General features: G+C 36.9%; 3 protein-coding genes across 4 annotated transcripts; 1 reads left to right on the top strand and 2 right to left on the bottom strand.

Moving 5' to 3' along the window:
* On the bottom strand, positions 1-7,124 carry LOC143469159 (uncharacterized). Its single transcript, XM_076966743.1, has 5 exons — positions 6,830-7,124; positions 5,764-6,043; positions 3,478-3,626; positions 1,654-1,770; positions 1-1,248 (listed from the first exon to the last, which is right to left on the bottom strand). Exons 1-5 carry the CDS (start codon positions 7,054-7,056, stop codon positions 582-584), a joined length of 1,440 nt encoding a protein of 479 aa, XP_076822858.1. The 5' UTR covers positions 7,057-7,124; the 3' UTR covers positions 1-581.
* A 7,185-nt stretch (positions 7,125-14,309) lies between these two features.
* Positions 14,310-24,752, top strand: LOC143468176 (uncharacterized). 2 transcript variants are annotated; one of them, XM_076965198.1, is made up of 19 exons: positions 14,310-14,424; positions 15,090-15,167; positions 15,806-17,904; positions 18,880-18,958; positions 19,135-19,226; positions 19,546-19,709; positions 19,918-20,034; positions 20,102-20,187; positions 20,383-20,485; positions 20,865-21,023; positions 21,172-21,313; positions 21,587-21,720; positions 21,904-22,048; positions 22,176-22,324; positions 22,506-22,697; positions 23,431-23,577; positions 23,706-23,798; positions 23,909-24,037; positions 24,228-24,752. In XM_076965198.1, exons 3-19 carry the CDS (start codon positions 17,697-17,699, stop codon positions 24,543-24,545), a joined length of 2,457 nt encoding a protein of 818 aa, XP_076821313.1. In that variant the 5' UTR covers positions 14,310-14,424; positions 15,090-15,167; positions 15,806-17,696; the 3' UTR covers positions 24,546-24,752. The 2 variants fall into 2 exon arrangements, with proteins under 2 accessions (XP_076821313.1, XP_076821314.1); XM_076965199.1 differs by lacking the exon at positions 14,310-14,424 and adding an exon at positions 14,679-14,801.
* LOC143468178 (uncharacterized) lies at positions 24,702-26,366 on the bottom strand. The gene is made up of 4 exons (XM_076965203.1): positions 26,163-26,366; positions 25,865-25,988; positions 25,374-25,508; positions 24,702-25,202 (listed from the first exon to the last, which is right to left on the bottom strand). Exons 1-4 carry the CDS (start codon positions 26,280-26,282, stop codon positions 25,162-25,164), a joined length of 420 nt encoding a protein of 139 aa, XP_076821318.1. The 5' UTR covers positions 26,283-26,366; the 3' UTR covers positions 24,702-25,161.
* Positions 26,367-27,710: the final 1,344 nt, after the last annotated feature.

Raw genomic sequence — 27,710 nt, 5'->3', positions numbered from 1 at the left:
TGCCAAGGCAACGAATTATTATTAATTAGCATTGATAAGCAACTTCGATAAATTTCTATACAACAAGCACTGCATAGAATAAAATGCACCTACAGTGAAACCTTAAATTAGAAAAAAATATTTCGGCAACTGCGTCACATATGACGCGTCTGTTGCGTCATCACGTGGTAATACAAGTGAAACGGAAAAGTAGGTGACGTCATTAAGTAACAAACACGTTACGGGGCACATCAGTAAATTCAACCTTTTAGTTAAAATAGTTAAGTTTGTTCAAGAAAAAGAAAAATACAAGGAAGTTTGCACAACTTCACTAACTAAAAATACTGCGATAAAGCAACTACTGATCATTCTGACGTCATTGTAGGTATTGCAACCTGGAGTTTCTCGTTACATTTAAATTATGTCAATACACTCGCAGAACGTGGCATTACGACTCTTCTGCTCAGCGCAGTAAAAAACGCGAGGTCAGTTTGTGACGTAGATCCAGTAAAATCTTGACTCATGTATTGCGCTAAATGTATGCAATTTTTACTGTCGCTTTCAGCTTGTTCAAAAAAGATGCGCAATGCGCACAAAATCGTTTAAGTGTATGCTGTGTTGGAAAAAATATGGAAGCGATATCGAATAGCAGCGTACCACTTAGTCCAAGTCGTCCTGCCGGTATCTTCGGCTTCCAGCTCATAATGTGCGAGTCTCTTTTCGCTAGAGCGAGGTAGCACCTCGCTACGTAATAGCGTAGGTCTCCCCAACGCTTTTGATGTCATCGACTTAACGTTGTCGTCACCACGATTTAACTTTCTACGTAATATCCCCGTCACGAAAACATCGTGAAGCTCGGCGGGAAGTTGTAGACTTGTTGTGCGCGACACCTCATACAATTCCCGTACTAGGGCAACGGGCATTACGTAGAGTCCCTCCGTACAGTAGGGCGGCCATTTCATTGCTTGGTAGGTGTCCATATCCACTGAGCGGGAAAATTTTAAATTTCTTTCCGTCGTTTCCGAGACCGAGTAATCCTCGAAACAGTAGACGTGCTGGGGCTGGCGTGACGTCACTGAACTCCCATCATTAGCTTTGGACTCTACAACCCATTTCGGAGGGGCGATAGGGGGTGCCCGAGTGGCGACAGTGTCCCGGACCACGGCTAAATTGAGTATGACGTCATCCACCATGGAAGCGAAGTGAAAGTCTCCAGGTAAGTTGTCGGTGGCCCATTGCATGGCGGCCAAGGACTTCATGGTTGCCCCACTAAAAGCAAAAAGACTGTTGTTATAGTTTAAGGGGAAAAGCAAGCGCAAAAAAAACGAGGCTTATCACCAACAACTAATCGGTAGCAGCCCGCTTCCAGTCGCGCTGTTATGACGCGATGAACTAGTCACTAATATCATTAACCTACCGTGTACAAAAAAGAATATTAACTGATGAGGAAGCGCTCGAAGGCATTTCGTGGAAAAGTTTTACTTATCGTTCAGAAAATCGCTGTCACGAGACTATTGCATTGTTACGTATTAAGTATATTTAGCGGGATTGACTGTGACGTAAGCGGCAGCCATTAGACTACCAATCACAAACTCACACCGACCGGCGTTTATGTACATCAATTGGCAAGGGATGAAAGCAACACCCTAAGAATAATTTCATAGTCGCATCTACCTTGCGTTGTCCGGACCGTAATACTGCAGCACGTCACCGTACGTACTGCTTTCCAGCATTAGGTTGGCACGTTTGTGTGTTATGTTTGTTCTGCCCACCACAAAAACGGCTTCTAACCTGTGAACAAATAAGAATATTTAGGTACAAGCGTTGTACGGGGTAGTAAGGTCAGTGGTATATCCCATTTATGTCTTTCAGGTTTTTTGAAAAGTCTAATTTATCTCTTTTTTCGGAGAAAACCGATGCATCACTGACCATCAATCGCTTTAACTAATGACAGTTTCGTTACCATTACAGCACATAGGTTTCCAAGTTTGTCTGACAACATATTGCTGATAGTTTATTATGTTGGTTTAGTTGACCTGTGTTTGTTAAATCCTGTGGTAACAAGGTCTTTGAAAAAGCAATTATGACATCATTTAAAGAGATATAAAAAACGAAAGTGACGTAAAAAGACGTCACTGCCATTGGTCAACATTGTCAGTAAAGACACCAACAAATGCATTTGTTGGGAAATTACGCTATGTTCTTACAATACAAGCAAAAGCTCTCATTTAGTTTGGTCCATTTAAAACACTACAACCATGTGCAATTAACAATTCCAGTAGGGACTACAGGCGAGTCTAATGCGCTGAATGCATTTATTCTTTTAATTTAAAGAACGCTTTGGTGTAATGCATGAAGCTCATAGTAGCTTTGGTTGTTGTTTTCACAGTTAGGCGAAATTCTTGAACCAGATACTGTAGTTTTTCTTTTTTCTGTCAAAATCCTAAATTTACTATGAACCAATGTTGAATGAGAATGATTGAGTTTCCTTTTGCAAAAATTACAAAACAAAGTTTCCGTCGAATAGAAGTGTAAATTTTTTGCATGTTGCATTTACTGTAGAACCACATTACCTAAGAAGTGCCAAGCATAAAATTTGAAATTATGGATCCAAAGAACTTCTTGATTTAATAAGTATAATACATATTACGCCTAAAACGTCATCAAGGGTTCTTCCAATTACTGAACAAACTTTTTAAATCTAGATCAAACAAAACAGAAGCACCGCATGATTTTAAGTTGACTTTCGAAATCACGTACGAACATTCCGTTCGCCGAAATATGAATGTTTCATATAATGCCGCCCTGGTAAAATGAAATATGATGTAACTAGAAGCCTTTTACCCTCATTCAATCAAGCATCAATTAATAATTCGGCGTTCATTTTACATTGAAAGTGGTTTACTGTATTCTTTTTGATACAAGGGCGTCGTCCGCAGAGAACCCACGATGCAAAAGCCGGCAAGAAAACTAAGAAACGAAACGCACAGACACTGCCTAGCAATACGCTGATATATCAATACAGCTTAACATGGATGATAAATGATGCTTATCTGTGATAATGGCGTTGAATTGTTTGCGCGTAATAATAAACGATAACCCAGTACAGGTGAAAGCGGGTTATGTAGACGAAAAGTTTGCGCAGTGCGTGCTTAAGATGTTGGCACAGGTCTCTTCAAATGCCAGGAGAGCTTTTTTGTAGGGCGCTGTAGGGATATCTATAGAAATAGATTCTTGTTTGAATTTGGGCAACCAGCAAAAAAATGAACAGCCCAAGAACGAATTGATTGCTCCAAAGTGCGACGACTAGTTGCGTTTGCTCGGTGTCGTGGAACTACTGGTATAGACTCATTTTACTACGAGTGTTGAATTTAATTTTCAGACAAAACCTTGACAAAACCCTGATAACGCCTTTGTGTACTGAGAGGTTGAAAATGCGAAAAATAAATCATTAATTATTATTATCTCAAGTTGTTACATATCTATGCGATAACTCACTTCCAGCCGTCGATGTCACGGATCGATGCCCAGGTTTCCCGTAGCAACATCCGTCTTCTGTGATGATCGGTTTCTGATTGGATGAAAAATACGATCGCTCCTTTCATAAAAGTTCCGGACCAGGAGTTACCTTGAAATTCGCGCGTGGCCTGTAAATCAGAAGACGATTGTTATGTTACACAACAAAGTCGGTAATTAGGGTGCTAACTTCAGCGTTGTCCACGCTAGCACTTTCTAAAGGAGTACACAAAGCAATACACAAGTGCCGGGCAAACCGTTAAAAAATCCTCTTTGTTTGGCTAGAATTCGTGATTAAATAATTTATAAGAACGACAAATCGAATGCAGGCATCGATGTTAAATCGAATAAGGTAGCTTACCAATTTATGCGATAACCCAATAAACTAAATTTATTTTGTAGGAGGCTGTCCGGTGTACAGCTGGCACGTTTCAAAAACCGCGACAAGATTAAATATATTTTCGTTATCCCAACAACATGACTGCTGATGGATGTGCTTTTACATTGAATGCACAATTCAGGGGCTTTTGGTTTGGAAACTGTTGACTATGAGATCGGGCAGAAAAACCAGGAATCGTGCCAGTACACGTCACGCAATCAAAACATGGAAAGTTTTTTAGAACTTTAATGACGTTATTAACGTTAACGATGCGTGACTGTTGTTTCCAGATATTCCGACTAATGTGGATATTTTCAAGCCATAGTAAACGAAGTGGACAGTTTAGTGTTTTTATGGATATAAATTTAGTTCAATAGCAGGTCACAATCAATACAAGCGCTGACTGAACACACAATGAATAGCAATTGAAAATTCAATGTGTTTTTCGTATGGAAATAGAATGGATTTATAACAACACAAGCCAATATTTGCCGTTAGCTTAATGACGTCTTGGAAAAGCAGGCTGCCACCCGCGTTTGTCTTAAAAGCAATTTATCAATTTGCATCATACACATATAACATTGCCATGGATAAAATGTGGTTTTAATAGACTAACAATGGCACACACCACAACAGTACACCTGATGCTTGCCAAAGCGAGTGTCGGGAAAATAAAAGTCACTCCCAAAGTGCTCCCACATATTCCGCTTTTTATTTTATTGTTTACTGCGTTAACATGGTTCAGCCGCCATCAGCTTTGTTGTTTGAGGAAGAGTGATTTTTGTGTTAAAGCTGTTTTAATTTTTATTGGAGAAAGAACGTGTCGTACGGGTTTAAACTCATACACCAAATCTTATGCTATCTGATACAATACGAGCGATTTAAGTTCGAAGTTGCTGACTTGTCACAGACCAACAGAAGTCCGGAACACGCTGCACGTATTATTACGTCTGCACATCCGTCCGTGTCTAGGGAATATGACTTCATACCGAAACCGGTTGACTATCTGGTGGCATTTGTGACAAAATACCCGGCTTACTTCCAGAACAGTCAACAATAATGCTAAGATTGATAACCTGAACTCACGAAGTGTTCGCAGGATCCGACCCTATGTTTGATTTTAACCACGCCGCAAGACTATTTTCGGCAACCCAGACAAGCCTTCAATATGCCCTAAACACAACACATTACTCCCGCATTACGTCATCGTTTTCGAGCCACTCCGATGGTCAGATTTTGTAAACGGCAAATAATCATCGGTTTTAATTGGTACAAATACAGGAAATACGAGAAAATTAAACCCGCCAATGACACAGTCAGAAATACTGGTTCGCGCCATACAATAAGCGATAAAATCATCTATAACCGCAGCCATTGTTTATCAGGGCGTCAACAGAATTTGAAACCCTTGTTGGAAACGCTGATATGTATAATGTGTAGCTGAAAATACGGCCAAGCCAGAAATCGTAGTACGGTTATTAACATGGAAATCCCAGAACACGCTCTTTAAAATACCATAAAAACTTACTGCAAACAAAACACTACTATAAAACTAGATTAAGAAGATTTCCAGGCTCCATTAAAAGCAAAGAGCAAACAATAGTAAAACTTCTCTGACATCTAAGAACAAAATTAGTCCTGTTACCACTCAATTAAATAAGTCTTGTGAGCGCTTTAAAAGCATGGCGGCTGAAACTGATTTTTACATTCAGTTCGGCAGGGCCAACTTCTACCAGCAATGTATAAAAGAAAAGTGTTTAGCCCAGTAAGTAACATCTCCACCGTTATTTAAAGTAAACAGACAACGGTAAGCCATAATAAAGAGAGAATTAAGAGCAACTGCACACGCCTAGCACCAATACAAAACATACTTATTTCAAGGCTCTTACCAGAAGCCCGCCTTTTCCAGTAATACGGTCTGGTTCGATGCGGAAGACAATTTTTTTCCGTTTTTGCTGATTATCCGCGGTAAAAGCATCCGGTAGCTTTTGCAAGCCCACAATGTTTACAGGATGACTTGTTGGGAGGACGACCTCCGCGACGGATTGAAACTTTAACACCTGCATGTCGTAATTTGACTCCTCTTCGTGTTGATTCAAGCGTGCCGAATCACGTGATTGGATGAATTGTTCCTCAAGAGACTTATACGGTTCCGTTCTTCCACTGACACTGCGAAATTTTTAGACAAGTCTTATTTGAATAGGATTGTAATAAAAACGGTAAGAGTGCGTTTGATATGGATATGAAATTTTCCATTTGAATTACGTCAAACATACTGCAAATACGTCAAACAAATATTGACTTAATTGACTTTATAAAGTGAAAGGATCTTTACCAGTTAGCAATATTATCTCAAAAGCGTGTCTTAAATGGAAGGGAAAAATTCACTATCACATTATCCTGTTAGCATCAATCATTCTAGCAAAAGCATTAACTTGTTACAGTTCAGCCTAATTTTGCTCTCTCAAATTGCATATATGCGATTCGGAAAGCCTCGCGATCTAGCGATGCTTGAACTGAAACAAATGAATTACACAAATTTGAAGCACGTTTCTACTACGAACTTGTCTTTGTTGGCATGTGCCATGGTTGTAGAACATGGAGTTCATCTAATATCAAACAAGAGTATCAAATAGCATCGCGAGTCAACGACCATTTCAGAACATAACCGGCGTACAGAAATTTACAAGCACCTAAACATGCCTATTTCGCTAACAGTACTCGGCGCGTTTTCCTAACAGATATTCAACAAAGCCCTCATCGTAGACAAACATAAAACACTTCAGTACCGTTAAAAAGGATACCCCTACCCACAAACGGCCATGTGATTGGTCAATGTCAGTCTTTTTATCGCTAAGCACATTTTTAATACTGTACTATAAAGAAGCGGCGAGAAATTAATATTACCATCAGGTGATGTTTTCATGAACCATTCCAAGAAATTACAAATCTTACCTATTCTGGGGAATGGACAACATTTGAAGAATACTGGCTGTTGAAAATAGACAAACGGCAAAGACAAATATCTCTCTTGTCTTGTAACGGTACGAAGTTCTCCAAAATCTCATAACTCCTTTCCGTAAAATCGGTTCTATTCCCGAACCGCTTGCTTCGCTAGACCAGCAAGGCAGTTCACATGTTTCTTGCACTGGTTTAGAAAGCGGCAAAGCTGATCCTAACATACACTAATGCACAGCATTTACGCGCTATGTCACTTAATGTAATATCCTGCGTACAAGGAAATAGTCAGTATTCTTTTCCATTGATTACGGCGACGCTTTATCTAACATGCAATTTCCAGGTAAAATAAGGCATTTGATTACACATGCTATGGTAAATCCTATTAACAGACACATGAAGCATTGACTTGTTTACAATGCCGATAACGTTGGAGTTCGTATGCTGGCTTATGGGAATTGGCCGTATGTTGTCTTCGGAAAGTCTCAATAATAATGACGTCCATTAATATACTGACAGTTATCGTCTGCAGACTACAGTCATGTCACCCCATCATAGCTACAAGCTTCATCTGTGCTCTCGATTTATTTCTGTAAACCCTTAAAATATAATAAGAAACAAGCTCTGGCGAACACTCAGCTCGAAACTTAATACTTTCAACAAGTGCAATCCTGACTACGGTCGACTGATGAAGCTGTAAGCGTATCCGCATTAATAACAGCCACAGGCAGTATGAGACAAAGCTTTTTTTTATCTTCAATACTAATCATCACGCAGTCGCCAACTTAGCTATAGCCACGCCCAACATTATTATTATAACAATGCATGCAGTTAGTCCAATATAAAAATCACGCACTGTATCAGCAAAATGACTAACGGTTGCGACGTCAGATCAACCATGACCAAAATCAGCTTGCTCTGAAATGACGTTAATTGCCAGAAGAAAACTTCACAGGCGGTACAGTGGGCAAGCACTGAGGCATTGTCAGAAAAATGTTGTTAACTAACAGCTATTCCCGTGTGTCACCGGCGTTGTACAAGCGATCAAGCTGACTGCTTCGGGCGTTTTTAGTAAGGATTCTAAGGTGAACTATGCAGTTAACATTTTTGGTGTTGGAAGTTACCAAAGGCATAAAGCCAACCATTGGCAGTGTTTTTATTCAAAACAACGGCACGCTTGAAAATCACGGTGATAAACAATGGCGGTAACGGACACGGACGGCAGATTGTATTTTTGTTTGTGTTATAGAGGGCAGACGCCATGATGCTAAACATCGGTATAACCTAGTAAATTCAGTACTGCGTACATGCACGATTTTGCATGTAGCCAATTTTCTAGTCTCAGATAGCTTTTTTGTTTACATCAGGTGGCTGCATCTATTAACTATTATTCCCTCTTCTGTAGTGTCGGGTCTCAAATACAGTACAGTTTGTGTTTCGGTTCGGTTAATAAATTCACTTAACTACGCCGTAATCTTAACGTAGAAGTATATGACCATATTCACTGCAAAATTAAAACAGTATTGGACCAAAACGTACGTCATTTACACGGTAATAAAATGTGGTCTATTTAACTTGCAACAGATCACCTGTAACTTATAGTTAACAACGAATTCTACAAACTCTGTACCTGTAATTTTGCTGCTGGACAATTATTTTTTAGATAAGAAGCCTTGGACTTACAGTACTGGTAACTCAAGCCAAATGTGTCTTAATTTTGAGGACTATATATTATCACAGTAAAGGTTGCTCAAATGAAGTTTCTTACTTTCTTTAGCCAAAAAAAACTTTGAACTGAGCTGATTTCAGTTAATAAAATGATAGGAATGAAGCCAACTGCGAAGGTTTGAACAACAATCTGCAGTTATATGCATATCGCATTGAAAACTAATACAAGAAGAAATAGAAAGGGCAACTTACAGACGAAGAAAGTTCTCATATTTTTACATAGACTGATACTAAAGCTTCCTTGAATTCTACTCTACTACTCTACTGTTTCTTGTGAAAAATGAGTCTTACTACTGGCTAGCTTCATTCATAAATCTTGGTTCAGCCAATCCTAATCCAGTTGAATACAGGCCTTCTAATGGGCGCTAAGAGTAACCCATGATACATACAAGCTTCTTTAAGGAATACAAGCGATTGGCGAAACTATTGTGCCCGCGTCGCCAACGCACTGAGTGTAGCCCGGAGTGTATAATTTTCCGCTACGTAATCATTTGAAATACCTGCTAGTGTAATGACAAGGCCCATTGAAACCACTGCATGAAACGTTATCGTAATACGTTGTGCTGGTGTAACTAAACTAAATAGACGTATAAACGTGCCAGACATCAACCGTTTACAGCAGTGATTCGCAATCTTTTTAGTGCCAGAGTCAAATTTCAGACCTAAGGTTTGCAATGAGCCGCATAAAAAACAACAGTCTAATTAAAAAACATTACTTAAGAAAGCAACAACAACTCACAAGAACACGAAAAAATATGCAAATCTGTTTAATGTGAAATTTGACTCTGATTTTGACTTTTTACAAGTGTGTCAAAACGAGGCGTAATTTGTCTCTAATAGTAGAGGCTAACTAATTAACACTGCTGAAATAGCTATTTCTTTATTGCCATAGCTTAACGATCAGGATATACTATGACGTCACAAACCACAAAATGATTTTACACAGCAGGATGGTAGTAACTTGGTAACATTAGCACTTTGTACATTGACTAATTCTTGATTTCCTTTGTTGCAATTCTGGTACAACTAATTAATTTTTCACTAAGTTAGTGAGAGCCGCAAAATGTACAGTTGAGAGCCGCGGTTGAGAATCACTGGTTTACAGTATTGACGGAAACGCTTTAAATCATGCGGATGCGGCCGCCACAAAAACAACTCGATTCCTTTAAACGAAAACCAATGCACCTGTTTTGTAAACAAAACGGCTCGCTCGAAATGCTCCAAAAAAATTCAAGAAAATGGCTCTAGCCTAATACTTTTTTACCGATATCTGCTTGACCGTTACTGTCATATTAGCTTTGTACAGAGATGTGAAGCCTGTATTCGCACCACCCAAGAAAATTAGCGACACAGTGTAATTGCTTTCCGCTTTAAACTTTAAAGCAACTTGGCTAATTGAGTTATTTTGCATGCGTCTGCTAACTTTACCACAACAACAGGCTAGCAGCTGATCGTACCTTTCATATAGCCTCGGCAACTATAGCCTAACGTCTGCCAATCAACCTGCCTGACAACTGAATATATTTTGTAGCCTAGTTGTTACCAAAGCGAATGAGAGCCAGCCAATACCATTGACGTCTGTCCAATGTTAACTGCAAAGAGGCAAAGATATATGGCTTAGCTCTAAAACACATTAGCATACGCCTCCTGTTGTTGTTACCTAAACCACAAGCGCTGTCTGCTGCCTAGATTTGCTTTTGTAAGGAATTCAGACCTGCAAGGAGAGATGTAAACACTCTCCAGAGAACCAGAGCTGCATGAATGAAGTCAATGTATAAACTGGACCAAATGCCATAGGTATGGAACCAAATCCTGAAATCCGTCAAATAGACCAACTCAGTAAAGAATCATACATACGATAGCAACACTTGTTTCATCTTACTATGGTTGTGTTTCTTCATTAGCCTTTGAGATGACGTCCTTTGCAAGCTTTTACTAAACTGTCAAATCAGTTGGCTCGACTACAGAGAAAATACACTAAGCACTGTATGAAAGTCAACCTGTTGTGCTAACCTGCCGCTTAATTGATGAAAGCCCAATTAATAACGGAAGTAGTTCAAACTTACTGTCTGCTTGAGGCTAAAATAATTGAATGCGTTTAGGCTGTCAGCCATCTGCAGTAATGCAAGATGTTGCTTGCTACAACTATCCAGCTTTCACAACAACACAACGACCGGCAGCTGATAACCAACACTAACAGACAGCACGCATTAACAGCAGAGACCAGTATTGAAACGTAATAATACCTACTATCGCCTAAGAAACAACGAAAAACTTACAAACTTTGACTAATTGATCCAGTCAAGGACTCTCAAGTTTCAAGCAAACGCGTAAGCCATTGTTCTTAGTCCAGTGGTTACAACACCAAAATGAAAGCGGCCGCAATTAGTGTCTTATTTTTTTGCAACTTAGTACCGAAAAACAATCGATAAGTATGGTTTGAAGAACCCAAATCTATGAACATGGTCAGAATATCGATGCCGTACCGACATGCGTATACCGCGCAAATGCGCAATACAAATGGTATGGTTTTCGTCAACGATGTACTCGGTTTGTCAATCGCACACGCTGTAATGAAATAGTAGTAAATACTGCGCATGTTTGACCATAAAACAACACACTTTCGAAAATGAACGGCTGTTTGATATTATTACGGCACATTGCATAGCAAAGCACGGTCTAAATTAAAGTGATGAATTATGAATGAATTTCCCTTTCAACAGAGCATCCTGTCGGTTCACCTCCTGTCTATCGCTGTTATTTCTACCGCTTCATTTATGACACGGTCTGAACAGTATACCTATATTCGTTAACAAATGAATACAGAGTCTGTATTGTTCAATGCATGTCCGAGGTTTACGCAAATTCTAGAGGAAACCCTGCGCTGGAACTAACCAACACTAATCTACGGAAATAACGTATAGGCTGTCAGCACGGCCTAATTCCGATGAACTATCCAAGTAAAATTGAATATAGCTTAAAGCGAATAATATGTTACTCCTACACTTCCGTTAATTGTCTATTGTATTATTGTCTCTTAATTTCCATGGGACCTAGGCCCACGTATGCTTAACCACCACTGTTCCGTTGCCCAGAATGTCCAACGTTCAGTACAATTCGCTCAATGTCAACAGACGGTGGGGTTTCCATGAAAAGTAAATGCTAGCGACTATTGTTCGTTCTACGTGTTTCTTTAATCAGAAAGAGCAGGCTCACCTTAGGCACACGTTTCGGGAACACAAGGCAAGAATTAACGAGCTTGATCGATGAAAAAGACAAACTAACCTGCCGCATATAGGTATCTAAAGCTTTTTACGACGAGTTTCTGACAGAAAAATTTCCCAAACATATTCCCTGAAATTTAATAAAAATAACTGTCGATTTTACGGCTGTGGTTTGACGACATGTAGCAGTCATATAGTTTTTGAAAAAGGAAGCTTCGACGTTCGAAGTTTTGATTGCTCAGCTTAACTTGATAACATGTTTTGATGTATAACGTGAACAAAATACACGGAGTCTTATCAGTCTATAGCAGGGGTGACGAACCTATTCGATGACGCGGGCCACTTTGTCAGTTACGGCTGAGCAAGCGGGCCGCACAATTTTTTTAACATTTTGCATAATAATTAGCATTCAAGCACAACCGCTTCATTTGGCAGATTTTTAGCTGCTCCCGCGGCCGCAAAAAATACATCGATTGAGTGCGGCAATCTATTGAAGACATACTGCTGCGACTCAATTGTGCTATCAGCTTTTGATATCGCATTGCGCAAAGATTAGAAACAGGTGAAAGAAAGTTCAAGACTGCTGGTCTCACCGGACGCTTCGTTCAAGACTGCTGGTCTCCCGGACGCAAAATTTAACCCTAAATTCCGGACATGTCCGGAATTTTCCGGACGGTATGGCAACCCTAATTCCTATAAGTCCTATATGCCTTGCATGTATGGGCGTTTGTCAAATCGTTTGGTGGGCCGCACAAAATTGTTTGGCGGGCCGCAGGTTCGTCACCTCTGGTCTATAGTCTATAGTAACGTATATAAACAAACTTCCGGTACCATCACAGTTTCAGTTATTGGTCCAGACGCTTTAGTTGAGGACTTTTTAATATAGAATACTGTAATAACAACGCCCTTTGGTTATTTAAAGACCTTATTAAAAATGTACAGTATTTACGTGAAACCAATGATTGAACTGCTTTGTTCAAATTCTACAAACAATGCCTTCATCTGCCGAATATTTACTTCATGTATTTATTTTCACTTTACAACAAATAATGACGCGTCTACAAATATTACCGCGGTCCGATAGTAACAAACGTTGCCTTACCTGTAACGCAAAATACTGATTTTTTTGCACTCCCCAGGTTTAGAAAGAGTCGCTTTTCGCTTTGGACAATATTTTACTGAAACTCAATAAAATTCACAACGCACTGAAAGGAATTTTTAAAACCATCGTTACTCATAAAGCATACAAAGAAGTTCAAAATGAATTTTAGTGTTTCATTTCGTAAGTTGCAAGTGAATACATGCCCCTTAGTTTTGTTCTCATAGCCCCACTAAATTATTTAACTTTATCAATAAGCAAAAACAATAAGAACCCGGGACAATACGTTTTGTGAAGTCTTTTCATTAAAATTCTTCATTGTCAATATCAAAAGGCGTTTACAGACAACCGTCCACATTTCAGTTAACCTGTTTAATGTTCTGTTGACTTATTCTTTCATGTTTTCTTTGTGTAATAAAAACAAACCAAGACAAGTTCAGACAAAAATCGCATCAAAAGCGATCAAGTCAATTTCGATTTCTTTCCACAAGGAGCAAAACGTATACTGCTCAAAGTAAGATAAACCACTTTCAACAACAGATGATCTTTTTTATTATTGTGATAGTCACTTAGGTGTATTCTTCAAAAAACAGTCAATTGTGAAACGTTTACGTTCAGCTAAAAAACGTAACACGCAAACGACTTGTATGTGGGACATCGGGTTAGAAATTCCAGCTTTTATGATTATGTGAAATAAGAATAATACTTGAAAGTTACAGTTAACTTGCGAGCAGAAGCAAATTCTTGTAGAACAAGTATTTTATAATTTACTTGAAAAGTAAACCTTGAAAACTTTATGTTGAAAAATTTGCTTAATTTTTAAAAAGTATTGCCTTTTAGACAGAAAATAGAATTTTTTGAATAAGACTGGTTTTTAACCAACCTCTAAGACACAAGGTATAAATATATGCATACAAGCACACATAGCAACGTTACACTTTCTGAAAAACAACATCGGAGAGCACAACCGTTTACGTTTGAAATATAACTCGAACATGAGTAACTTTCTTCCCCGGTCCCGGGTACAGTAAAGAAGCGTTTTCTTAATTACTTTTGCTGGGACTAGAAGGTTATCGGTCAACCGGTTTCTATTTTCAAACAACGCGTGCTACTTGACACCAATACCAATCTATTGGGTTTGTTAAACTGTTGTTTTTAGGTTACAACGAAACATTTTGCATCTATTGTATCATAGGAATCTGTCTTTACAAATACGTCCTTGTCTATTATATTGATGGTTTTGTTCGAGTTTTGAAAGAACGTGTAAAATTGTTCTGAAACTTAAAACCAACTGTTGGCGAGATTACAACGGTTCTTTCTTAAACATTAAGCCTACTACACGCTACATAAGCTTTCCATACCTCACGTCAACTCACTCTTTTAAACAGCAGCCACTATTCTGTTGATTTTTGCATTGGCCGAAGTCTCCCAATACTGACAGCTATAGGCCCAACCTATCCTGGCCCTATATTTTTTCTTCGGCTTTATTTGAATATAGTGCATATTTGTCAGAGCCCGTCATCTTGCGGTTTCATAACACGGTATTGACTCCATACCATATTATTATATTAAGCCTATTATAATACCCTTTCTTGTTTAGTATTCGCCGTTTAACTTTTATGGACTACTTCAACTTTCTCACAGGTTAAACGATTCGAAATATTTCTGCAAAATAAAGAGTTGCAAGTTGCCAGTTGCAGTTCTTTATGAATTAGCCTACAACGCTACTAACCTCGATCTGTTATGATATAAACTATTTATTTATTAAGTTGCAGCAGCCTAAATAAGAAATCGCTTCAGCAAACATCTTTAACTCAGCAAATTGGACTAAAGGCAAAAGATATAATGATGTTTTTCGTGTAATGTTCAGTCAAGCTTCTGCGTGAAGCCAAGCGTAATTAACCTAGATTTCTCATTGGTAAGACTCATGAAAAAAGCTAGAAATGCAAAAAGTTAGGCTAAAAATCAAAGTATGAAAATAACTTTTAGTTTTGAAAGGTGTTGTCACTCAGCCATGGGACGCTGACGCTGTTATAATTCCTAATGATACTTTTGACTTTAGAACTGTAACTGTAACTGTAACTGTAGCCTAACTGTACTGCTGTAACTTTTATCATGTATTAAATAAAAAAATAACTGAATTTTATTTAGTAACTGAAATAACTGAATTTTATTTAATAACTGAAATAACTGAATTTCAATTTAGGCTTCCTGCAACAAGAGCTCAAAACATGGAATTAATGCAAAACGAGAATCAGCAGAATAAACACAAAGGTAACAAAAGGTACGATGAAGCTCTCTAGCGTTTATTAGTGTTGGGAAAATAATACCTTAATGGCCGCTACAATGCATCCTGGTGTTCAAGACAGTTCGCTTTAAGCACTAAAGCAAGTCCTGGAGAATTGGGTGGAAACAATAACGACGAAAGCTTACAAAAAATATAATTTGTATAGAGAAGTTGTGTGTCACATTTTTTAATAAGTTGTAGCTCTCACTTATCTAGCTTATTTAAGCTGTGTTTCTAGACTGCAAAGAGAGAATGAAAATACTAGTCGTCATTGGACAAGCGATTTTAAAATTAAAAAATATTAGTGCTACAACAAAAAAAGACAATTAAAGATAGTTAAAACGACCTTCTTTAAAATAATCGAAGTTTTGAGAAAGGTTGCGTCTTTAATAAAATCTAGGCCTATTTCAAGTAACAGGATCTAAGTACGTACCATTTTGTTTATTCAATTATTGTAAGTTTTCTATGACATAGCAACTTTGAAATTTTTTTTTAAATCGCCAGCAAGCATTTTGTCTCAACCTATAGAAAATAGATTTTGAGCTCTTTAATTTAGATTAGAAGAATGAGTTAAATATTTTTTACAGTGGGAGAAATTCGACTCAAAAAACCTTATTTATACTATTTTTATTTAGCGCACCGCATTGTCACAATCAACCAATCAAAAACCAGAGTTTCAACAAGATTTCAAGCGGTTGAGACAGCTCCAGTTAACTTATAATCAAGGGAAGTCCCCATTTCTCAAGACAAATGTCAGCGATTCCTCCTAAAACAGTATTTTTTAAAATCTTTTAGGACATTGTGTTATTTTTCTGCTAGCACAAGTTTTTGCAAGCATAGATTACATGTATAGTGCGCTAGCTTTACAGTTATTTAAAAGGGTTGATCCAAGTACCGTATGCCCTATTGCGTGACGTCATTATTTACTTGGATAATCATTTCACAATTTGCACCCTTCAGTCCATGAGAAATTTAAATACATAATCATTTGAATAACTTGTAATGGTAATAACTAATAACAAATTGTTATTAGCATTATAAAGGAAATAATTAATACAGAAGAAGTTAAAAAGAGTTTTGGCCCAGGGTGCATTTTATGTGGGCCAGACTGCATTTTTTGCCTTTTTCGACAAAATCTTGGGTACGCAAAAGATCTTGAAGCGCGCACTCACATGCTGCTAGGTGCTGGTTTTAATGCTTTAGCAAACCTCTGTCAGCCTGTCTTCTAAAAGCCTTTTTTAGAGATCGCAGATTCACAGGTGGCATAGCCTAACGTCTTTGGTGTGCTCATTATGTACATCAAACCGACCTTAGGCGTACGCATGGAATGCACCCTCACAAGTGACAATGGGTGCAATTGCACATGGTTACTAAATATTAGGTTATCTGCCTCAATCAAAATGAATTCTCAAGAAGCTTTTGTAATAAGCAAAAATGTTTGTTTGTATGAATCCATATTTCTAAAGGCTACTAGACATAAAAACGTATATGTATTTCGGACTTCAGAGTATGGCCATTTTCAGCAAGATTTTGCGTGCGCCATACAAATATAGTGACAAGTGCTTCAGGTGAAGAAAAATGCTTGGGAACAGTTTACGCAAATCCACCAGCTCAAATTCTAAATGAGTGGAAAATTGCATGCACATAAGCTGAGTGTTTTGGTCAATAATTGCAAAATTTCGCTGCTAAACTGCTCCATCGAAGCTCATGGAAACAATGTTGAGTGCACCTATGCCACACCCTGCAGTCTGGTGTGTTTTAACAACTAGCGCTTATCCAGATCGGAAAGTTTGCTAAGTTCGTAAAAGATTAAAATTAATTGCAGGAATAATAGCTATAGCTTCATCTGTTGTGTGGGGAATGCCTCACCTAAAACAGCAAACTTTCCTATCTGGGCACCAATGAGTAGAAAATGCAAAGCTGGCGGCTGGCACCATTTAGAGAATTGTTTGTTGGCTTGCGGACTTACATTAGTTTACGGCCACTGGGTTGAAAATGTTTGTATTAAAATATGTTCCAGTATGATGATTATATCGTAGTACTGTAGTGCAGGGCTTCTCAAACTGTAGGCTTCTCAAACCCCGCTTGGGGTCGCAAACTGTAATTTTGGGGTCGCGAAACAAATTTAATTTTTATAAATCGAATTGTTTTTTGGTTATTTTTTATTCTTTTTACTGTTTTCATTACGAGATTCTTTTATTACTGCATTCTACAGTTACTGTACTTCGGTGGATTGTGTGCACTTGTATGATTTTTCCAGAGACAAAAACACCACTTGAGATTTGTAATTTGATGTTTATTGTTTTAACATCATTAACGAGTAGGCTACCTATCAAGGGGTAGCATAGAAATTTCTTTTCTAAAATGAGGTCGCAGAAGCCCTGCTGTAGTGTATACACTGCTTGTTGACTGTAGATGGAGTCATCAAGCTGGTTTTGTTTGGAATGATGTTTCAGACATATAGGCCTAAAGTGTGTATTATCAGTCCGACTACCTTGTTGCTGCAGCTGATGTTATGTTAAGAATATGTCAACGCCTTCAATAGAGATATCGTCAGACAGTTCTTCAACCTCTCAAAATCAAACTGGTCTTGATAACTGTGAACTGGGTGAGGTGATATACGCCACTGATTCAATCCGATTTCTTTCTGTTGCCACTTCCTGTCACTCTCAGACTTCTGCTTCTGATGCACAATTGTTTGATTCAACTGCAATTAGCTCTCCAGAAAAACAAGGTAACGTGGTTGAACTTTACTATGCTTCCTTGTAGAGATGTGCCAAATTAAAAAAAAGATTCACGTATTGTGAGTATATGAATTTAATTGGTGCGATACTGGAATAGTTTTGTGCAAGTCTAAATTTATATACAAACTTTGTCCATTGCACATAAGTACAGCATCTGACAAAAATTATTTTGATGATTACGCAAATTTTGCCAGTAAAGCAGACATTATCCATATCGATTTAATATGGTTATATTAAGTAGCCTATGGAATAACTACGCACTTTTATGATTAGCATTGTCTTTTTTGTATAACTCTTTATGATCTGGGACAGGGCTACTCAACTATTTTTAGCAAAGGTCCAGTTACAAAAGTTCAAAATTTGCTTAGGTCCGTTATAACTCTCATGAAATAATTACAGTCATACAAATGTATTAAAATACAGTATATAAAATAATATAATTCTCTGGATGGGTATTAATTTAATTTTAAAGTCTCTGGATTTTTTAAGACAACACATGAAATCTGGTATATACAAAATCCGGTAAAGCGGTATTAGCAAAAGCAATAAGCGATATTTATTTATTGTTCTGTTAGTCACAGCTAGTGGGAGAATTGGTGTTTCTTATTTCTTGCTAGTTCTTTAAATCTTGGTTCTAAAGTAGTGAGAGCGAGTCGAAGGCAATGGTGAAGGTTTTCATTGGTCATACATATGCGAAATTTATTCTTTATCAAATTCATTTTTGAAAACGCTGACTCGCACCTGTGCATTGTGACGTCAACAAGGCTTGTTTGATTTATCTGAAATTGTGTTATTATCTGCTGTTTTTTTGTTTTTGCAAATCAACGATAATGGATCTGGTTTTGTTAAAAAACTCGTGTCGATCAGCACACAAAAATCCTTGCATGCGACTGCTTTTTTAAAACTGCCATACTTTCCACTATGAGTAGGCTAAATGCAGAAATAATATATTGTTTGATAATTAGATGATTTCAAGCCCAAAGTTAAAGCTGGTAGAACAAGAGCTGCTGTCACAAGATGTTTAGAACCAAGTTGCAAATTTGTGTAAGTTTTATCTTCACTAGTGTAATTTTTTTAACCAATTCTACTTTTTTGACACTATTGCATTTGTTTGTTTTTTTCGACACACCATTATCAAACTTTTAATCTCCGTTACTTGAAGTTTCGCATTTAAAAAATTTCTTTTATAAACGTCCGTTTGTTTGTACTTGACTGTCCAGATGTGGGCGAATCCCACAACTTCGTACACATCTGGAGGATATTCATGGCATTCCGCAAGAGAGAAAAATGTTTGCATTCAGCAACGAAGCAGGTTGGATTCGAAAGACTGACTCATGTCAACCTATGTTAAAATTAATATTGCACAAACTGTTGTTAAGTACTTGTAGCTGTTTAATAAAATAATTGTGTTTAATAATAATAATAATAATAGTAATAAAATATTCATGTGTGTTAATTATTACATCCTGGTACTTAAGATATATGTAACACTGTAAAAGTTCTACAAAGCTATTAAAAATTCCAAAACTGTGCATGTCGAAAAATGTTGTTAACATCTTCTGTACATAATTTTTATACTTCTACTGTATAAATAATAATCCAAAATGTATTCATTTATGATTGGTGCTTAGATTTCAGAGTTTGGTTGTCGGAGCTGGAGCGGGAAGCTCGTTGCACCTACATGAGGCGGAGGGGGTGGCAGTTGAATAAAAATGGAAGTTTCACGGGATGCTTCTACTGTCACAGGGGAGGGGCCTATACAAGCATGGCAACTAAAAAACTGTCCAAAATGCAGGTTTTTCTCACTTTATTATTTCCAACTACATAAGAGTCATGAATGGACAATGTATAACTTTTTGTAATATAAAATTTTAATTAAAATTGTTGGAAATAGTAGAACTAATTGCTTGCTTTCGACTTATTTTTTACCTGGTTTATATTTTTATGTAATTAATAATTGTGTATGTAATTGTTACTCTATTTAACGTGACATGACTTTAAAGGGTTCATGCAAAACTGGCATAGAGTGCACTTCGTCTCTCAAAGTTCAAATGCGGAGTTCATGTGGGAAAAGAAAGCGATCAAACAATGACGATTTTTCAGACATCAACCACATTGAGGTAATACCGCCTTAATTGGCTATTTCAAAACCAACTTGGAGTCAATTTATACAACTTTGTTTTTTAGGTGGAAGCCTACCTGCAACACTACGGTCATAATTTGGATATCAGTCACACAAGAATTAACAAAGTGGAAAAAGCAAACATTGCTAAGTAGGCAACTTTGTATGTAACAGCACTACTCGCACAAACTACTGAATCAATAGTGTGACATCATGTTTAATGTCATAATCATATAAAGTATTTTAGCACTTATATCAAGGACACTATACTTCGGTGTCAATGAGCGTATGCATATAAGCTATTGTATAAGTGAGATAGAGATAAGAGTATGTTTTAATCATGAAGGAGACTAAGCGATGGTATCAGCCGTAACAAAATTTTAGACGAGATTCGCGGAACCTTAGACACAACCACACAGCCCCATCGTGTTCATCTGTTATCACTTCAAGTAAGTATCTTGTCGGCCTATGTTATGTGGTCACAGTACCATGGAAAACAACCCAAAAAAATTCTTTCTTTGGCATGGTCGTAATCAAATGTGGCTTCAGTGTTTAAGCTAAAGATCTGATAGATCTCATGCTACCGTTTAACGATATGGCAATAAATGATGGTAACAACTGAATGTTTTCAATGTAATAATAAGCTCAAAAAGTTATTGCTTCTTATAATAACTTTGTCAAAGTTTACGGTTTAATTTAGTTAATGAGAAAATCTTGCGTACTGCATTAAGAACTGTAACCACCAATAACTTTACACATGTTCTGTGGACCAAGCATTTTAATTATTGATATATTATCTATTAATTAATTATTATTGATTAATATTAGGACATCTACAACATTGAAAAGAAAGAAGGAATCTCAGCAAAGAAAGCAAAATCGAACACGGAAGCAGGAACCACGGTCCAGGCTTGGATTGAGAAGATGCAATCCAGCGAAGACAACCCAGTGCTCCTGATAAAATATCAACAAGAGAAAGCGACAGATGTAAGTTCCATGTAATAATTACTGGTAGCTTGTCGCTAAAAGGTTGATTTTTTGTGTATCTATTGTTTGCAGTGTTTTAGATTTAGGCTATCATGCTATATGTGAAACAAATGCGAACACAAAAGCAGAGCACAGGTTTATTTGATAGGTTTGCTCATGTTTAAGCATGGACGACTTTATCCTTATCCTGCAAACTCCACTCCAGTCCATGATGCTCCAGAAACATGGTCCGCATCAGTCTGTCTGCATCGACATCACGCAGGGCGAAGGCAACTCAGTTATCACGAAAGGTCAATAATTTGTTAATTTTACATTTATATACAAGTTTTTATTTTTTTTCATTTTTTTTGAAACTATGGGTTATTTTTTGAAAAAATTGCGCAAAAGGAATGTTAAAGAAAATAGTATATCATATGTAGTTTAACAACCTTTCCTTATTAACTATCCTAATATATTGAGATGTTTCAAAATGGTCTGTTGTAAAATTAAATTTTTTTGAAGCAAAATAAATTTATTTGTAAAACAATTTGAATTCTGTTTAAAATCAAAGTATTTATTTTCAGATGCAAGTTTTTACCTCATTATATTGCAAATCATACTTCCTTCGGCTACTGGCATGGAAGTCTTTCCAGTCGCTTGGTTTGTATCAAATCGGAAGGATAAGGCAGTCATAGAAATCTTTCTTATGAAAATTAAAGTAAGCTGTAATCCTTGGAAATCTTGAGCTGTAAAAAACTAGATTTCGTGGATATTTATGCAGTTTCAAATTTACATCCTACAGCTCTTTACTTTAGCTTGATGTCATTGTTTTAGTGCCATTCTCTGTAGATAGTTTTACAATTGAAATGATTGCCATTCAAGATTGATTGTTTAATTCTAGAATAACCTGTCTGACCTCACACTCACCCCATCTCACCTTTTCCTACCAACTCCTTCCATCACTGGTGGTGTGGACTGGTTTAACCTTTGGAGTGACGTTTTCGGGTCAGGACCGCGGAAATTGCTGTGTGGTTGGCACATTCTTGGTATGAGATTTTAAATTTTGGGATAATGCATTTGCAATGCTGCCCCATAATTAATATTTTGTTATTGATAGTTATGTTAACGCTTTTGTCCTTGAAATATTACTTATTTGTTTATTATTATATTCAGCGGAATGGAGGCAACAGGCCAAGAAAATAAACCGATCACAACCACTTGAAGGCACAAGAGTTCTGACCAATCTCACCACTGTACTCCACGAAACGAATCCCGAGTCGTTTGTGCAACTCATGAAAGGATTCGTGGACGACCTTGCAAAGGTGATTCCTTATTGACCTTATTTGTATATGAAATAGAAAAACTTTATGCCACAAATTACACATAGCAAAGACGAAGAAATAATCTTACTCTGACAAAGTATGGCTCCGTGGCTCAAATATTTTTGCTAAAGTTTCGAGTATAATTTTTTTTAAATTGCACAAACAACACTTTGAAAACAAGAGTGACGGAACCCTGGGTCACCTCAATCACTTTGAAAGATACTACACAAGCCAGCCTGAAGCTTGGTCCCGAGCTTACAGGCCTGATCCCGTGCAGAAGATAGAATGTTGTTTTGAGGAATTTCACCATCGAGTTAGCAAGCATATATATCATGAAGGCTTTAAAAAGAAACAGCTTGATGTACTTGTTAAGGTAAGATTTCCGCAATATGACATATATACTGATTTCGTTTATTTAGGTTTGTAAAGATAAAAGTTTACCACGATATGTTAATTTTATGAATAAATAATATAAAATTAATAAATTTTCTTCAGCGAAGTTTTTTGTCCAGCAATAATGATTTAGTTGTTTTGGAACATGCACTTTCATTTATTGAATCGCTTTTACAAATATTTATGATATAGCCTAATACTGTAGCTTGGGGTGCGCGTTACAAATTACTTCACTATTCTAGAACAGTTCGTTTTCAATCCAGAATTTTTAAACGTTTTATGCAGTAAATTGAAATTTTAAAACTTCAAGCCCCAACAGTCTTTCGTTTTTTCAAAGTTGTAAATGATTCAAGTAAGATGACAGTTGACAGAATGATATGATGTCGTTTAAATTTTGACAAACAAAACATGAAGTGTATGGTTTTGTGATGTAATATCAAAATCGACTTTGTTTGCCAATAAAAGCATTTATTCATGAAAAAATCTGTTTTCCAGGGCTTGGAAAAGATGCTGAAATTGGATTTTTAGGAATTTTGTTTCTAGATTGTGCACCCTTAATAGTAGCACTGTAGAAATAATATATGCAATAGGTTAATGTACTTAAAATAATTAAACACAATATATTTAAAATCAGTGTTATGAAGAAGAATGTAAATATAAGATTCTCAGTAAACCTTTATTTGCTGCTTTCACTGGCTGCATATTTCAAGCAGACTTTACTGAAGAATTCTAGAGACAGGGCTTTGGTAAAATTGCGACAATCCTATCGCTACAATAGTGACGCAGCAGTGAAACGGATGACAAGTTCTCAACACCTGAAGAGTGCTTCACTTCCACTTGAATTTGTAACAGGACAGAAGGTGGTTAAACAGCAAGTGATGAATACAGAAATCCATTTTCTTGTTTGTTTCATTTGACATGATTTCACAATACCTTAGTGCACCCAGCGATGTTAAGCTTTGCATTTGCTTTGTACCATTTTGCCCAGGACTCTCACACATGGACAGTGATGTCAGTTATCGACAGCGTGAGGGCAGTAGAGACCCCGATCCAAGCAGGTGACCCACTGGTCATCAAAGAGGTTTAGACAAACATATCAACACAGAAAATTTTTTTGAAATAAGTTGTGTTTAGGTGTTTGATTTCATGTGATGGTATTATACGGAATATTACTATTGAAATGATTGCTAGGTAGCCGTCGAGTACTTTGTGAAATGCACAGATGTTGATGGATGTCCGGCAAGACTGAAGTGCGCATATCGTTGTGAGCCTTGTGGAATTTGCTCTCACCATTTTGTCTGCACTTGTCAAACAGAACAGGTTTGTTTCTCTATAACGTAATTAAACTAATACTGTACAGGAAATAGTGTAAATAATAATTGAATTGTGTTGTTAAGTCTTAAATCAACTCCCTTTTAATCTATTTGTTTTGCTGTTATTGTAATGTTTTAACTGTGGTAAATGAAATAGGCATTATTTTTAAACTAAACGGTGGAACTGCAATGTTCAGGCCAACAACGTACTTGCAAAGGGCGATGTTCAAGTTCTATGTGAGCACTGCCATTTAGTGTGTCAGTATCTGAAGAAAAATGGCCACAAAATAGAATCTCTTTTTGCTGCACCTGTGTCTGAAGAAGTAAATTCAAGTGAAAAATCATTATCTCGTGGTGATGATATTAAGAATGACCTGTCAAATACTGTGGACAATTCCAGCTCCTTAATGGTGGTTGTAGAAACGGATGAACTTCAAAATTCTGGAAAAGGTCAAAATTTCCTGTTTACAAGTGGACAATTAATAGAAGCTAATCTTACGGCAACAGACATGTAAACAACAAAATGTATTTATTCCATGATAATTATTGTTTAAATATTTATATATGCAGTTCATCCTATTTTTGTTGTCTTATTTGATTTTACTGTTTGTTTCATTGCATTGATATCAATATCTTCAATATAGCGTTTCAGCTTTTACCAGCAAGTGCCATTGCTGATTATTGTCTTGTATTTGGCGACATATTATATAACCACGGTATAACGAATTGTGTGATTCTAACGCAAGTCAATTACAGGGGACAAAAAACAATTTGGTTGCTACATATTTTTATATCATCAGATGCAGAGTTATAAGCAGTCTACTAAAGAGTGTGAGTGGTGGTGAGTGGTCGGTGAAACTGTGGTAGTGACAGCCAGACAGGGTTTGATAAAAGGGGGCTTTGATATGTTACTCCTGCGTTACTGTAGATTATTCATACCTGATGAGAATGACAGTAACACCAAATCACAAAGACGAGACAAAAAAGAACTACCAATGCAAACAATTTTCAGCCATTGAAGAGCATTTGTGGCAGAAATCTAAAATCAAGCGTCACAACAAGTGCTTTAATGGCAAAACAAAGATAACAACGCAAAAAATATACAATTCTGAACACAAGATAACCCAATGATTATGATGGTGCGAGACTCGATGAAGCTGCTTTTTCATCACCTGGAAAATAAGTTTTAAACTGAACAGTCGCTTTATCTTTCCACATTTATAACACCGGTACTAAACTTTTGTACAATATACATAATATATATCAAATTCAACATGAAAAAAAATGCCAAAAACTAGGATGCTTAAACTAAGATTGACACTGAAATAAAATTAACAACGAACCATGCGGACAATCAGGTTTGTGACTTTTATGTTTTTTCTTCTTTATTTTCTCATATGGGTTGGTTTCATCATCAGATATGTCACTTTCAGATGAACTTTCACCCAATTTGTGTGGCTTTTTATAGATACAACAACCTATGGCATTTAAAGAAATACCGTTAACTTGATCATGCAAGAAAAAGTAATAAAATTGAACAAAAACAGTTTTAAAACTCAACAATAAAATTCACCCCTGATTGGAAAGTTTGCTGAATGCATGGGGAGTAAAAGTTAATGGTGCGTACAAAAGCTTTTTTTCTATCTTGTTGCGCGGGAATTTCTCACCCAGCAACAGAAAACTCTCCGATCTGGTTTTCACCAGGAACAAAGCATGTTACATTTTAATTCAGTTATTACCCAAGAGCATGCACTGACTGCAGTAATAAAGCCTTTATTTCTAACTATTTAATTGGTTTTAAAAGTTTCAATTTCAAAATTGCTATCAGGTTTACATTTTGATGATTTTTTCCCCAAGTGTTCATTATCAACAGTGTCCTCGCTCCATGTGACTCGGTTTTCGCTTTGAGTTTCTGGTTGTTGGAGTGATACACTGGCCTCTATTTCTTGCACAGTTTCCTGTTAAAGATAGAACCATGTTTTATTATCCTTACATTATGCACTTTAAACGGTAACAAATTTCGTTTCTTTTAACAGATTCTAAAACAAAATCGTTGCAAGACACTAACATACATGTTACATACATATATACATTGCAAATCAGTAAATATGATACCTTATTAACAATCTTACCGTTCTTGATTGCGTTTCATTGCGAATAACCGTTCGTGTAGCTGACATGTTTGCAGCAGATTTGTTAGCTTTTATGTAATGGCAATAAACGTCCCAGTAAACCAAAACAAAATCATTCATGTAAAATTTCACCACTGGACGGAAACTTTGTGTTGACGTAATTACGATTTCTATTATCCTGCTACTAAACAAATGTTTCGCAGTGTTTCCGTTTGCAGCATGTTTTTTATTTGTTTCAAACCGATTTTAAAAGTTAAAACTCGTGGCAATCTCTAACTTCTTTGCGAAAATATACGTCCGTGTTAAGTTTGAATCAAAATTTTAATCGATGTTTAATCGCTATTAGCAATGTTCTCGTTTAATGGCCTGTTATAAGACTAGATGAAAAGATTAGGTTAAATAATGCAATTGACGTTTTTTTATTGGTTTAATATTACATACAAATAATGATTAGATTGAAATTTAACAACAAGACATTGAAATAATCAGAAATTTTCAGAGTAAAAGTAGTTCAATAAATCACGTGTTTGGGCGGAGTGAGCTCAGGTATGCGCAGGAAGCTGCGCAGTACCAGCTGTCAATTTGGCAAACGATGTCCATCAAGGTGGTGGCTGTCACTCAAGAAAGTAAAAGATGCCATGAGTCTTGTGGTCCCTATGCAGGAACTAACATCGATGTCTGGTCGAGATATTTATCAGAAAATATTGACAGCAACAGTTTTCTTGTTTCGCATTTTAACCTTTTGGAGTTTTTTGGAAGCTTAATGAATGAACTACCGGTACCTTTCAGCGTTTAGAGACAAAGAAAATAGCAGGCCAAAGTGAAATAATTAAATGCAGGATGCCTTTAGCTTAAAGCTACAGCATTGCATTTTAGTCCAGAAAATTAGCATAAGCATATAGCAGAAATGAAAATTACGCCTATTGCTCGTAGTTAGGTGACTTAGTCATTGTTTAATTAAATGTTTTGACTAAAATGTCGTAAAACGCCTAGGCTTTACCTGATCAAATAACTTTCAGAATTTTGAAGATAACGACTAAGCCACTAGTTTGATAGACTGCAATAAACCAGTAGCCTATAGGCCTTGGCTAAAATCACTGGGTAAACTACCAAACTGACTGAAAACGATGTTGATTTTTTAAATTATGGAATATAGGCTAGTTGTACTGCTATTGGATAGTCCTATAACTGTGAATAAACATTGTCACACTTCTGCACTTCTTCAAACCACTTTGGGTGGGTTGTCCTACTCCTGCCTATTGTTTGATTGCTCTATGTATGCAGTGGCTGGTGTTGAATTTTTTGCTGATTTATATGTCATTATGTGCTGGTGTTGGACAGCTACCTAAATATGAATGATTGACAATGTACAATGGAGCACCTTGTGAATGTACCTTGTACAATAGAGCAGGACCGTTACAAATGTAGGTTGCTGATGTACTGGCAACATTTATAATATGCCAATATGTTACAAATATGTCAGTATTATGCACGTATTCAATATTTAAAGCTCAAGTCAACTTTAAGTGATGTTTTTTTAATCGTAAA

Source organism: Clavelina lepadiformis, chromosome 8 (genome assembly GCF_947623445.1).
Source record: "Clavelina lepadiformis chromosome 8, kaClaLepa1.1, whole genome shotgun sequence".
Lineage (NCBI taxonomy): Eukaryota > Metazoa > Chordata > Ascidiacea > Aplousobranchia > Clavelinidae > Clavelina > Clavelina lepadiformis.
This window is presented reverse-complemented; position numbering and strand designations above follow the sequence as displayed.

Coding starts and splice junctions, on each gene's coding strand:
- LOC143469159 (XM_076966743.1), bottom strand. CDS start 7,056: ATGTTAGGATCAGCTTTGCCGCTTTCTAAACCAGTGCAAGAAACATGT. Junction 3,627..5,763: donor CTGGAAAAGGCGGGCTTCTG/GTAAGAGCCTTG, acceptor TCTGATTTACAG/GCCACGCGCGAATTTCAAGG. Junction 1,249..1,653: donor TACGGTCCGGACAACGCAAG/GTAGATGCGACT, acceptor TTTTGCTTTTAG/TGGGGCAACCATGAAGTCCT.
- LOC143468176 (XM_076965198.1), top strand. CDS start 17,697: ATGTCAACGCCTTCAATAGAGATATCGTCAGACAGTTCTTCAACCTCT. Junction 20,035..20,101: donor CAGACATCAACCACATTGAG/GTAATACCGCCT, acceptor TTTGTTTTTTAG/GTGGAAGCCTACCTGCAACA. Junction 23,799..23,908: donor ACCCACTGGTCATCAAAGAG/GTTTAGACAAAC, acceptor AATGATTGCTAG/GTAGCCGTCGAGTACTTTGT.
- LOC143468178 (XM_076965203.1), bottom strand. CDS start 26,282: ATGAATGATTTTGTTTTGGTTTACTGGGACGTTTATTGCCATTACATA. Junction 25,989..26,162: donor ATGAAACGCAATCAAGAACG/GTAAGATTGTTA, acceptor TATCTTTAACAG/GAAACTGTGCAAGAAATAGA. Junction 25,509..25,864: donor GGGGAAAAAATCATCAAAAT/GTAAACCTGATA, acceptor TAAATGCCATAG/GTTGTTGTATCTATAAAAAG.